At 50.6% G+C, this 12,515-nt stretch overlaps 2 protein-coding genes and 1 non-coding gene across 3 annotated transcripts; 2 read left to right on the top strand and 1 right to left on the bottom strand.

Moving 5' to 3' along the window:
* The first annotated feature begins 6,343 nt into the window (after positions 1-6,343).
* Positions 6,344-6,417, top strand: Trnai-aau. The gene has a single exon. It is a non-coding gene; the product is annotated as a tRNA-Ile (tRNA).
* Positions 6,418-7,046: 629 nt separating this feature from the next.
* LOC34617649 (trafficking protein particle complex subunit 5) lies at positions 7,047-8,485 on the top strand. The gene is made up of 5 exons (XM_026336047.1): positions 7,047-7,130; positions 7,331-7,419; positions 7,727-7,908; positions 8,061-8,185; positions 8,357-8,485. Exons 1-5 carry the CDS (start codon positions 7,047-7,049, stop codon positions 8,483-8,485), a joined length of 609 nt encoding a protein of 202 aa, XP_026191832.1.
* A 462-nt stretch (positions 8,486-8,947) lies between these two features.
* On the bottom strand, positions 8,948-11,386 carry LOC34617650. The gene is made up of 2 exons (XM_026336046.1): positions 9,654-11,386; positions 8,948-9,506 (listed from the first exon to the last, which is right to left on the bottom strand). Exons 1-2 carry the CDS (start codon positions 11,384-11,386, stop codon positions 8,948-8,950), a joined length of 2,292 nt encoding a protein of 763 aa, XP_026191831.1.
* Between the last annotated feature and the right edge of the window lie 1,129 nt (positions 11,387-12,515).

The following is a 12,515-nucleotide window of genomic DNA, read 5'->3' as shown; positions in this document are numbered from 1 at the left end:
AGGGCCTACTTCATCGTAGCGTGAACTCATAGGTGTCTTTTGTGTTTCCAAGGGTAGACAGAATGAGGCACCCAGCCTGTCTCTGGCAATCAGAGGCCCACAGAAGGCTGACTAGAGAGGTCATCATATGGCTGGCTGCAACAAGAATAGCCGCTGGCAAAATGGTTTGTTGACAAGCAGCCCTTACAGGCTGGACAAAGTTCATGTACGCATATCTTTTTGCACGAAAAATCACCGCAGCTACTGCTCCATTTACATGCATACAACTGTGAGACGTCAGACCCTGAGACAGCAGAGGCGTTGTACTAGCAAATCGATGATCAGCAACCGACCCGTGGTAGGATACCGGCAGAACTTCAATTGATATCCCGCTTGTAGGGGGCTAAGCTACACTAAGACACTTTCTACTACGTTGGTTATATTCAACAGCTATTAACAAAGAGTGTTGTTGAATCGATTTGTCTGCTTATAGGGAATGGAAGCTACACACTGGAAGCCGCAATCGTGCACAAGCGCTTGCTGCTCTGGACAGCTAGCTGTAAATTTTCAAAGTGCTGAGAGGGTGCAGCTGCTCCCAGCCTAGTAGTCCTTTTCCTCTCATGCAAGAACTGTAAGGGGTGCAGGCATGGGAATGAGGGAGCTTTATTGAGAAACAGTCAGTAACTGTCTTAAATGTACCTACCGAGTTTGGAGTCGATGCAGCTCTTATACTCATATATCCGCCATGGGTATGGTGAGCTGTTAGCCTTTTCCACAACAATAGCTGTCCAGCTGCAATCCTATTAGTTGTTACGTCACTATTTCGGTTTTTTGGCAACAGTCTGAGGGATTAAAACTTCTCTGTCAGTGGAAGTGGACAGTGGCACAGCGAAGGCTTGTAGAGGCAGGATTGCAAGCTGAGGTGAGCGCAGCAGCCCACAGCTGGTAGACAGGAGTGATTTGTCTGCCAGCAAAATTTTCGAGTGCGTCCATAGGGTTATGTGGACCAGAAAAGTATGACGACCTTAAGGGTTGGCAAGTACCCAAAGACTTCATCAGATGGCTGAAGATGCCTCACTCTTTAATCCTCAGATAAAGATAAACGAGTGCTCCAAGCAGCATATTTATCCAGGAGGTGGAGGGGGTGAAGCACTTCAATGGTGGCTCTCTCCATGAAGTGTTAGTCCCATGCTTGAACGAATTACAACAATTCGGGCCTTCACGCATGTCCTGACTCATCGGTTTTCGCCCAGCTCAGCTGAACAGGAGGCTTTTGGAGAATTGAGAATGCGCGAGCTAATAAATCTGCCAATAAATCTGTGTGTCAAAAATAATAAGCATTGATTAGCAAATGCCACAGCGTACATGAACAGCTGCGTTTTCGGCGGTTCATGTCGTATCTGCCCGAATTGTCAAGTCAGGTGGTAGCAGGATGGGCAGCAACTTATTGAACAGCCGACCCGTAGGGCTTCCACAATTGCACTACCTGGGTTTTGAGGAGCATAGGAGCGCAACTCCTGGGTCTTTGTCTGGAAGTAAAAACCAAATTGAAGTTTAGAACATTTGTCAGTCGGGGCTGTGTCAGCCAGTCCAAGCATGCAATCAAGGGTGAAAGAGCAAAGAAATCATGAGGGTATATGCTCTCTGAAGAAGCCCCAGATCCCTAGGCAGCCCCCTAACAACATGTCTGCTTCAATTGTAGGGTGATGGATAATATCATCCGGAACTGGAAGCCCAAAAGCAAAAGAACTTCAAAACCGGGACTGGACCCAGAGGACGTAGGCTGCTTGGCACGCAAAGAAGGCGCGTTAGGAGGAAGGAAAGTCCTTCACGCAGGCTGCGCCGCATTGTCGAGAGCGACAGAGGATATAGCCGTAGTAAAAGTCACCTCCAAGGTGATGCAAGTTCAGATTGGTAGTCAAAATTTTGCTAGCGTTGGTTGACGCTGTACGTGAAGTGGATCTGCTATCTGAGGAGACGACATGGGAAGTATAATCCGCCTGGTCACCCGTTATTAGCGTAGCCCCTAAGACTCAGGTATGCTTACATGCAGCAAGATACGAAGATTGGCAAGGCTACAGCAGGTAGTGAATTTTTAACTCCGAATAGGGTCTGTGCATTCTATGGTGGGCCTGTGCACCATGACGTAAAATCCCTATGCCTTGGGTGACCCAATGGAAGGTGGGCAGTGCAGCCACGCCTGCGTACTGTGGAGATTAGCATGCTGGGATGGGCTAATGAGAAGCAGCACCTGGTCTCAAAAATAGCGCTGATTTCCATCCTAGTGAGCGGGGTATAGTCGGTGCCTTAGCAAGGAGAGGCGAAATCTTTTTGCGGGAGGCTTGACAGTCAGCAGAGCGGTAAAAAGAAGATTCTGAGCATTCATCGTGCCGTAGGGGCCAAGAATGTAATAATTTATCAGAAATTTCGATAGAATATTCAGTTAATTAGCTGCAGAACTCGGCATCTATCAGGGAGGACTTTTGCAGAGGTGCTAAATAATGATGACTTCCCAACGGGCTGGCCACTTGGTGGTCATCCAGCACAACCTCTTAAGTTACTCCCAAAGGCAACCCTAAGCTATGTTGTGCGGCCTCGCAAACTTTCACAATTAGTATGATATTGCTGAAGAATATTCTGCTCGTTTGCTCCTTAGCCTAATTCCCAAGACTCAGGTTTGCTGCCGGGTGGCAGAGCGCAATGGTTAGCAAGGCTACGGCTGTCATTTGTCGCTTTAAATCGCGACTGGGTACTGTCAAAAAGGTCCAAGGCTTCTAGCTAAGGGATTGCGCAGTGCTTAGGGGCATCCAGTGATGCCAAGAAAAGGTGACGCATGTACGTCTGCTTTAGCCTCTGAGCATAATTATAGTGAAGTAGAAATTCCCTTTGCATCATATTGGTGAAAAACTTCACAAAATACACAAAGCAACAGTCAAATCAACAATTGACTACACTTACCCCATACAAATCCCCATTCACCCAGACGAGAGGCACCATCGGGTGAATCACACTCGTGTCCCCTATGTCACGTATACCTGTGCGCCGTATGGGCGTGTTTCTGTCACAGCTCAAGTGCAACAGCATATTGCTCCGGATTCTAATAAGCCTGTCACGGAAGGGTGGACTGGTGTCGGCATGGGCTATATCAGGCTCTGTAGCCACAATCGTGAAAAGCGTCTACAGTTCCTACTTTGTACGCTTAAGCTGCTGTGGCATAAGCGGTGGTGCTCTAGGAACATGCGGCAGCGTAATTTCATGTGAGCTATTGTGTTTGCTGGACCTCGTCTTTCGACTGCAGGAATTTAGACAGTTCCGGCAAAAATTAAGGTGCCGCCATCGCCATTACGTACCCACAAGGACGTTGCAGGTTCTGTGCTTGCATCATATTTCCGAGATCTTGCTACTATATTAGCTCGGCTTGCTGCATCTTTTGCCGGTGTGATAAAAGCACGCAATGTATTACTTGAACAGGGGAGGATGGTGTCGGATAATGCACTTTCACCGGCCTTGCTGTAGCCCGTGCTGCACTCGCGCTGTCCGAGTAGGAGGCCCAGTTTTTACTAGTAGCCAATGCTGGTGACGTAGCAGAGAGTGCTATTTTCTTCCTACAGGCTACGAATAATTCAAAAGTCACATTATTTGCAGTTGTGCACAACCGCTGCCTGTATTTCGAGAAGCAGTGTCTACTGCGAACAAAGGAACACTGAGCGGTGATTCAGAAGTTCTAAAAGGTTTCTCGAGCATTAAGAAAGAAAGACCACTGCAAACAACTCTGGGACACATGAGCACAGAGAGAGAACCAACTAAACTGTTCTGTGATATTTGTTACTCTAGGTTCACCAAAACCCAGATGTCTGGCTTGACTTCTTTCTAGTGTCAAGCCGTTTTTTTAGTACAACAGTACACTCATCTACCCAATGCTCTTCGTCATTTCTGGTCTACAATGAGGAGCCCCTCTACGATCCGGGCCTGGACTCGGTGGTTCGGGCGTAGTAGCCATTCGTAGCGGCGCAGGGATTTAGAAAAACGCTGGCTGGTGCACGCGAATAGATGCTCAAATCTCAAGGGAGCAGTCAAGGAAATATGACAAGTGGAAGCTGGCTGTGTGTTTTAAGAGTGGACATCCGGTCTTCGTGAGTCGGCATGCTTTGCAAAATGCAATCGCTGACTACACGAAGAAGTTTGCACCCAGGTAACTTGCACCTCTTATGACTTCCTCAAAAAAATCAACTTTGTTACTCTGTCAATTCCCCTGTAAGTTTGAGGTTTCATAGAACTGTCTGTACTGTCTTTGTGAAGCAGCTTCAAACATTCTTCAGTTAGTTGGGGACTTTGCCGCGCAGGCAAGGGACCCGCGTGGAGTCAAAGGCTTCACAAGAAGCCACAGAAGTACTAGCTTCTAGAGTTACGATGCGTTGAGTGCACACAAGACAGGACATTCTATTGAAGTATGTTGGCGAACAGTAACCCTAGTGGGCGGCGTAGGAATAGCTGTGGCCTTTGTTGCAGGGGTATTTGAGGCTCGATATGATTCGCAACGCTGGTTGCCAATGGCGGTATCCTGCGCGGTCTTTGGTAGCTGCTTTCCCCTAGTGCATACTCTGCATTGAATAGCTACTTTAAGTCAATGCTACAGAGTGATAAGCTGGTACTTATGATTACTTATGCGTTCTCTACACATATTTTCGCGCAGGCTTTTTCAGGTGTGCTGCCCCTACGTTCTTGCATATGCCTCTTTCGGAGCTTGGAAGCAGGCTGTGCTGCATACACTCGACATGTTTGTATGCATAGTCTATTCTAATGTAAAGGCACTGCTAAAATGATGTGCATTCTGATTCCCTTTACATACAGTACGTATCTTCTGTTATCCCGTAGCAGGAGGCTCACACATTTTAGCGCGATGAAGCCAGAGAATTATTACGCTGTTGCGGTCCTGTTGTTTTGATCCCTCGTTCACTGTTGGCCACAGTGTATACGTGTGTTCCCTGGATTTCCCTTAGTATCTGCTGCACAGATCTTATTATTTGCTTTGTTCTTCGCATTTCTGCCTGCCCGGGGAGTAGGGATAAGGCGAGAACTCTTCCGCTGTCCTGCACACAGTTGGTCTCGACAGAAAGGTACGAAACAAATGCACTTACTTTTCGAATTGCAAGGGGAACATGTGTCGTGGGGGGCGGCGGAGGGGGGGAGCGGGGGTAAAGTACACTAGAACATTTTCTACTGCAACAGTTACACTTAACCAACACAGGAAGAGATTGGCTTATTGTTTTGTCTGTCCAAGCAGCTTATTTGATGCAGAGCACTGTTTGCTCGATATAAGAAGCCACAATTTTGTGTGGGTATCCGCTAAGTGCTACGTGCAAGTTGGTATGTACTTCTAAAGCTGATTGGCGCAAGCAAAGAATGAAGGAATCACTTCTGTTGGAAGGCCACACAATGACTCTCTGTTAAGTGGTGTACTGGGTTTTGGGGGTGATAAAACGCCTTGCTACGCAGACACTAGAAGGAGCTAAACAAGCTGAGCAACAAATATCCACAGTAACCGCCCCTTTGCAATAATTATTCTCACGCCGGACTAACACAGTATATCTGTGCACGCTGTTGTTTCGCTCGGTCGCATTCATTATGGTGTGCGATGTAGTGAGATGCATGGGCACGAACGACTTTCTGACTGCTTGACAACGCTTACATTGACTATTCTGGAAGAGCTGACGGCAGCATCTCTCATAGCATACTAGGAACAGTTGCGCAAACATTCAAGATATCACTCCTTCGAGGTATTGATTGGGATCCAGTGGCCCGAGCTGGGCTGGGCGCATTAGCACGCACGGGGGTATTCTCTCATCATTAACGCCCCCCTTCGTTATTGCCGAGCTCCTCGGTATCACCCAGTGTCCCTATGCTGCCATGGGTGCACCAACTAAGAAAGTCACCACCGCTTGAGAGAGTTGCACAGAGAGACGCAAAGAGTAGCTGCTAGAGTGCGCCTCGCAATGTTTCATAGTCCCATAGACTGCAACGTGTTACTTAAGGAAAGCAGCAGAATGAAATAGGTTTTTGCGAGAATTGGAATTCTGCACAACTGTGGAGAGTTTGAGAGCGAAAGCTCAGAAAAATCCAAAAACAAGCCTAAAAATCCGAGTATAATGCATATCGCATTATTGTCTGCTGGCTATAGGCGGACGCTGCGTGTGTGCGCGTACATGGGAATGGGTCGTCCAGAAACACCTGCAACTGAGAGGCATATACCGACCCATACGAAAACCGAACAAAGTGTGCTTCTCTACAATACTTGAAATGCGTCGATACTTTTTCATTTCCCCTACTAAAGAGAAGCATAGGGAAACGTTAGGCAGCAGCAGCAGGTCCTATAGCTCAGTTGGTTAGAGCATTCGGCTAATAACCGAAAGGTCGCCGGTTCGAGACCGGTTGGGACCATGCGAGATCCCCTCTTTTGGGGTACACTTTGCTAGTGTTAAGCATTTGTTTGTTTATTATCTGTAATTACCGACCTAGAGTGCGACGTTTGCAGTTTCTGAATGGTATTTAATTTTTGCGTGTCTGCAAGACCCGTTACACAACCCGAAGGAGGGGCTGACTGCCAGGTCGCCGATCGTCCAATGGCAGCCAGTCAGCGGCTCAACACCGTGCCACTGTGTCCCGTTTTAAATAAAGACACTGTGTATGGATTCGCCAACTGCGCATACCGAGCAAAGGGCGGAACGAAAGCGCAGCTCAGTTGAATCTTCAGCCGCAGCAACGGTAGTTTGCGTCCGTTGGGCGACACAGGCATCTAAAGAGTGCTGAGACCAGTAAAGGAACGCATTTCGAATCCTGTGAACTGCTCAAAGGGTCTCTTTTGTGCGTCTCTCAGTCAGAGACGAGCCCTGCAGCGCCATACTGGCAAGGGCAGCAGTCTAGGCGTCCTCTTTTTCACGCTCTGAAGTGGTGGCATAGGCGGAAACAAACGGACCCCACGAACAGCCGCCCAGTTGGAACCCCTGAGGCTGCTCAACAACCCCGATCCGCCCTTAACGCCTTAGCAGAGCCAGAAGAAGGAAGCACCAATGGACAAGGCCAAGGGAGACAGACGGAAGAGTCTGGGGCATCCCTCTCTCTTGGAACGAGGCCTCCAAAAGTCCAAACACGAGGTATATACCCCAAACCTCGTGCCGTCTTGTCGGCTGCCTGCTTGTCCCCTTATCTCCTTCTTCGCTCGCGCAGGCAGCTCTCGTATCCACGAACAAGGATAGCACCAAGGGTCTCCCGAAGCTTCCCTCTGCTCCGTCGTCATCGCGCGGCCGATGAGCACGCGGCATTCTCTTCCTCTCAATTCCGTGTTCGTTTGCAGGTGAGCCTCAGCGCCTTTGCCTTCCTTTTTTCTGAAATGGTGCAGTACTGCCTGAATGCCGCCAAGCGCGGATACCGCATGGAAGACCGGTAAGAGAGCACGCAATTGCACCAACACGACCAGCAATTAGCGCGTTTCTGTAGCAGCAGCAGTGTGGCTCTGGAGGCGGCGTGCTCCAGTATATCCCGCTTGTATGCGAGTGGGTAGCCCCCCTCTTTTCCTTCTACCGCTCTGAAACCTTGCAGCGGGCGCTAGGCTCATATATCGTTCTACAGCACCTCTAGACGAATGCCTAGATGGGCACTAATCTAGCCAAGCTGTGCTTCCATACTCTTTGTCTTCCTATCGACGTGCGCCCCTGTGTCTACCTATGCATCGCTCGCTGCGGCGCTGCAGGCTGCACGAGCTAGGCTTGAGGGTGGGCTACAAAGCCCTAGATATCGTGCTCTACAGAGAACGAAATAACAGGAGGGAGATCAAGCTGCTATCCATTTTGACATTCATCGCGTCCTCTGTGTGGAAATCTCTCTTCGGCCACAGCGTAGAGCTTCTAAAGGCACAAGACAGCGAACTCGAATGTATGAACATCCCACAGAGATCCTGCACCCAGTGTTGCAAAAACGCGTCTTGCGTGGATGCATCTCTATTGAGGTCATGCTTTTATTAGCCCTTGAATGCACAGATTTTGTGTGTACATGTACTCGACAAACAAGTTTTATGGCCTGTGCAGACATGCTGAACGACAAGGATTTGCTGCTCAATCGTTTCATTTCTGCCCCTAGAGACTTGTCACACGTGAATTGCGGGGCCTTTGCTGCCGGCATCATCGAGGGAATCCTCTGTAGCGCAGAATTTGTAAGCACATGTTCCTAGTTTCCAGCGCCACTGATGCGGTTTGTGTGGTTGCTATTGTCATTGCAGAAGATGCCGGTACGAGAGGCGCTTTGTTTAGCCTCTTCTTATCGCCCACCTGTGTCATGGATGAGTGCAAGTGCTGCTGCTGTACCTGATGTTCATGTGTTGCAGCCTGCTGCAGTGTCTGCCCATACGGTGGAGGAGGGTCAAGGGGTGACCTACACGACATTCCTTATCAAGTTTTTCCCAGAGGTACTGGAAAGACAAAGGAGACTTGGTGGTGCTGCAGCAGTCAGCTAATCCACTCGGCCCACACATCGAATGCGAGGCTGTGATATAGTGGCGACATAGGCAGGCCTCAAGAGCGAGTATGGTCCTGCTGTTGACAACTGCTAAATCTCCTATTGTTTGTTTAGCGAGCAGGGCCGCTAGCCCTTTCCCTGCCCACCATCGATTCCGCAATGAAAACCAGCCGGCACTCCACACGACACTGTGTGCTGCTTAGGCATCATGTGCACAAGACAGCTGCAACAGCTAAAACGACTGCATTTCAAAAAACCTTAAGAATTGCGGATCACGCAATCCAAGGCTTGTCTTTGCATCGCCACATCGAATATACACTGGCAACAGCATAAGCAGCGCGTATGTGTGTGTACATCAAAAAACAGGCTGCTGCAGCTGCGCACGTTTCGATCTACCAGCGGTAGCGACTGTAGCGGCGGGCAGGCCTACTGGCCCCCCCTTTTGAAAAGATCCCTCCCTCTAGGGAGCCGGAGCAGCCGTAGTGGAAAGGCCAAGGCCTCCTTTAGGGGTTCCCCACTGTTTTACAGCCACTTGTTGCACCAAATAGAGGCTGTTCAGCATGTCGTCAGTAGCTATGGGGTACGCTCGGGGAGCCTCCCAAGAGGAGGCGAGGCCCCTACCGGGGGCCTCTAGAACAGCTTTTCTTAGAAGGCTTAACCAGTTGGCCTTCTGCACTAAAACTTCTGCAGGTCCTGCTGTCGCGTCTGAAGCCTCGCTGAGGAAGAAGCTTGCTGCATTTCTACCAGGGAAGTCGGTGCAGCCGTTGCTGCTACGGCTGACTTTTGTGCTGTTTTTGTGGTTGCTGGTGCTCTTTTCAGTGCTGCTGTTGCTACCCAACGTAGAGGCAGCCGCGGCGCACAGGAACAACTGGGCACATCGGATGCAAGACATATTGTGGAGATACATGCCAGTGCTGGACTTGCAATTTGTCGGTTTGATGCCACTCCTGCTGCTGTAGTTGTTTTTGCTGCTGGGTGGCGTTTGGTATTGCATGCTGGGAGCTTCCTCTTCATCATTTCTCCTCGTCGAAGGGGTCTCTGGCCAATTTTCCGAGGAGCGGGCCCCTCTTGTTTCGCCAGCAGCTTGTGCTGCTGCCGCAGCAGTGGCTGCTGCAACTGCAACAGCAGCAGAAGCCGCTGCTGCGGCTCCAGGGCAGGCTTCCTGCTCTCTCTTTGTCAGGCGTCGAGTATGCTCCTCTAGGGAGTAACAAAATGCAACCAACGACAAGCAGCGCGCTCCATAACGCTTCTGCATCCGCGAAATGAAACCCGGGGTAAGATGTATTCCTTCGACCAGCACAAGCTGAAGGGCTTGGGGGGACTCCCCCACTTCTGAAGGCCCCGGAAAAGGCTTCCCCATGTATGGAGGCTCCTGTACGTCGCAAGAGGAGTCCATTAGGGAAGTAACAAGGGGTTCGAGAATGAGCCGCTGCAGCAATATCGCCTGCTGGAGCATTCCCAAAAGGGCGCAACAAGGGGCCCTTTCGCCACAAGACTGACAAGGCACCGGGTTAGGGAACCCCCGAAGAGCACTTAACTCTTCCCTCATATCCTCTTCTACCGCACGCATTAGGGCCTCCCACTCGCTGCAGCGGTGTTCGATCTCTCCTGATGGTCCTGTTAACTCTTTGACATCCGCTGCTTCTGAGTCTTTTCCTTCCGTCGCCGCTAGGGCCCCCCCCCCTTGCATCTGTTGCTCGGCGAGACCCTTTAGTCTGTACGTGCTGCTAAAGAGGAGCTTACGGACCAAGGACCGCTCGGAGACGTCCACGGCCACTGCAGGAGTGCGTGCACCCTTCGGCGTTGAGTTGAGAACCCTGAGAACTTGTCTTAGTGCATCAGTAGATATTAGGGTGTATGGCCTGGGGCCCTCCTGGGAGCGCTCCCCTCCTCCCCCTTGATGCCACAGGCGAAGGGCGCTCAGGGAAGGATAGGTAAGGGACAACAGATGCAGTAACAGCGGTAGCAGCGTGCTCTTCCCGCTGCCAGAAGATCCCCCAAGCAGAACCAGCAGCGGAGCTGCTCCAGAAAGGGGTAGCCCAGCAACACGCTGCTCACAAAAGGATAGAGGGGGCCCAGTGGAGGCGCTTACACGGTACGAAGATTTATACGGGGAACTTGTCGAGGGGGGCTCTAAAAGACCCTCCGCTGCTGAACGTGAGGGGGCCCCCGCAACACTATCTGCTTCCTGAGTTTCTTCACGCTCGACAGCCTCTTGAAAGAGTTCTGGCTTCCCTCCACTCTTACCGTTGGACCCGATAGTGGCTGTTGTGGCTCTGCCTGATTTCGCTACTGCTGGGAAGGCCTTTGACCTCAATAAAACACTGGGGAAGTGCCGTGCTGCGTGCGACACCCCGGACGTAGCAACTCTCAAGGCCCTAACCACCCGAGGATCCCCTGTGGCGGGAAACGAGGCCCTAGAAAAAAAGGCCCCCTCTGCCCCCTCGCGCCCGTTTGAAGATTCCAGAGGGGCCCCACAGTGGCAGAAGTGCCCGTCCCGCTTGAGTGCCCTCCCAGCGTCTGAAGAAGGCCCGTGAGCGATGCATGTGGAGAGGACGGGGGGCAAAGTAGGGTACTCCAAGAAGAGCTCTGCTGTATCCCGTGTCTGCAGCGACACGTCAACTTTCGGCGTCCTGTCTTTGCTCTGCGTCAGCTGCAGGATGATGTGCTTTAGGTGCTTCTTGAACACATCCTGCCCTGCTTCCTCTTCCGCTGGTGTCGCTTCAGCTTGTGCTGTTGTCCCTACGGACCCGAGTACCCAGTCTGCCGCAGGTAGCTGCTTCCTGCTCCTCTTCGCTGCACCCCCGAGTTCAGCAGCAGCAGGGGGACGTGGGGTCTCCCTAGTTGTTCTGGCTTTTGTTCCTCTCGAAATGCCCATTTGGGGCCCAGATCGTCTCATTTTGGGTGTATAGGAGGTTCATATGTGCGCGTTGAAGCTTGTTGCCAGTTCCAGGTCTCCATCTCTCCCCCAAGGGTCCCCGAGTGCAGCAGGTGCTGCTGCGGCTGCTGGATGACAAGGAGCAATCGGAGTAAACAAGACACCAAAGGAGCTGAATTAAGTAAACAGCTTAACGGGGAAAGGAGGGGAAGAATGAATCATGACCTGTACAGCTAGCAGGACATTCTTGACTCCTCGTCACTTGCGGCTGCCAGGCCGAGAGTAGTGCTGATTCTTTCCTGTTGAGTTCAATGTTGTGTAATGCTAGACCGTGTAGTTTCAACTTATGAGAAACAGATTTTTAGCTTCTTGGCAATTGCTTTTTAGCTGTAGATAAAATAAAAGGAAAGGCATCGGAAGAAGCTGCTTGATTTGTGTATGGCAAGAAGCACTGATCCACCGGTACTGCCTGCCGGAACTGCAGCTGAATTGCAAGAGAAGCAACCCACTTTTAGCGCCATGAGTTTCCTCCTTCAATTAAGCCTGCTAAACTAGGTTAACGCTAAAATCCTCTTGTGTGCTGAGTGAAGAGGGCGTAACAGAGGGTGCACGACTGCCCCTGTCGGGAGTACTGCCTCGAAGGGCCTGCAATGTAGTGAGCTTGATAGCATCAGCCAAATAGGAAATCATGCATATTGCATCACGGGCTTCATACGTGCTTGCTTGTAGTAGTGCATTACCGACAGTTGGGTGTTTCCTTGAACCGAGAATGCTTGAAGACTGGTGAAACCCGGGGAAAGCCTGAATGATTTGCAAGGAAAATGGAGGCATCAATTCAATTGGGTATGAGGGTAGCCGCTATGCTCTACCATACTGATGTAGACAGCTACGTGTTGTTTCTCCTAGTCGCCCACTGGCACTGTCACCAAGAATTATTCCTCCTTTCTTGTGGGAGGTCAAGCCGTTCCCCCTTCACTTTCGTCTAAGGCCTTGCAGTTTCATATGGCTACAATATCTGAGCCACTAATCACATCGGGCAGCTCTATGGCTCTGCGTTTGGGAAAGTTCCAGGAGCTATTTGGAGCGCAAAGCTATCTTCCGCACTTTCGTGTATTCTAGTTGTAGTTGTGAATTAGCCAAAGTATGCCGC

The sequence above is a fragment of the Cyclospora cayetanensis genome, unplaced genomic scaffold (genome assembly GCF_002999335.1).
Source record: "Cyclospora cayetanensis isolate NF1_C8 unplaced genomic scaffold, CcayRef3 CcayRef3_contig_90, whole genome shotgun sequence".
In the NCBI taxonomy this organism is placed as follows: domain Eukaryota; phylum Apicomplexa; class Conoidasida; order Eucoccidiorida; family Eimeriidae; genus Cyclospora; species Cyclospora cayetanensis.
The sequence above is the reverse complement of the archived record's forward strand: the minus strand, read 5'-3'. Positions and strand labels throughout refer to the sequence as shown.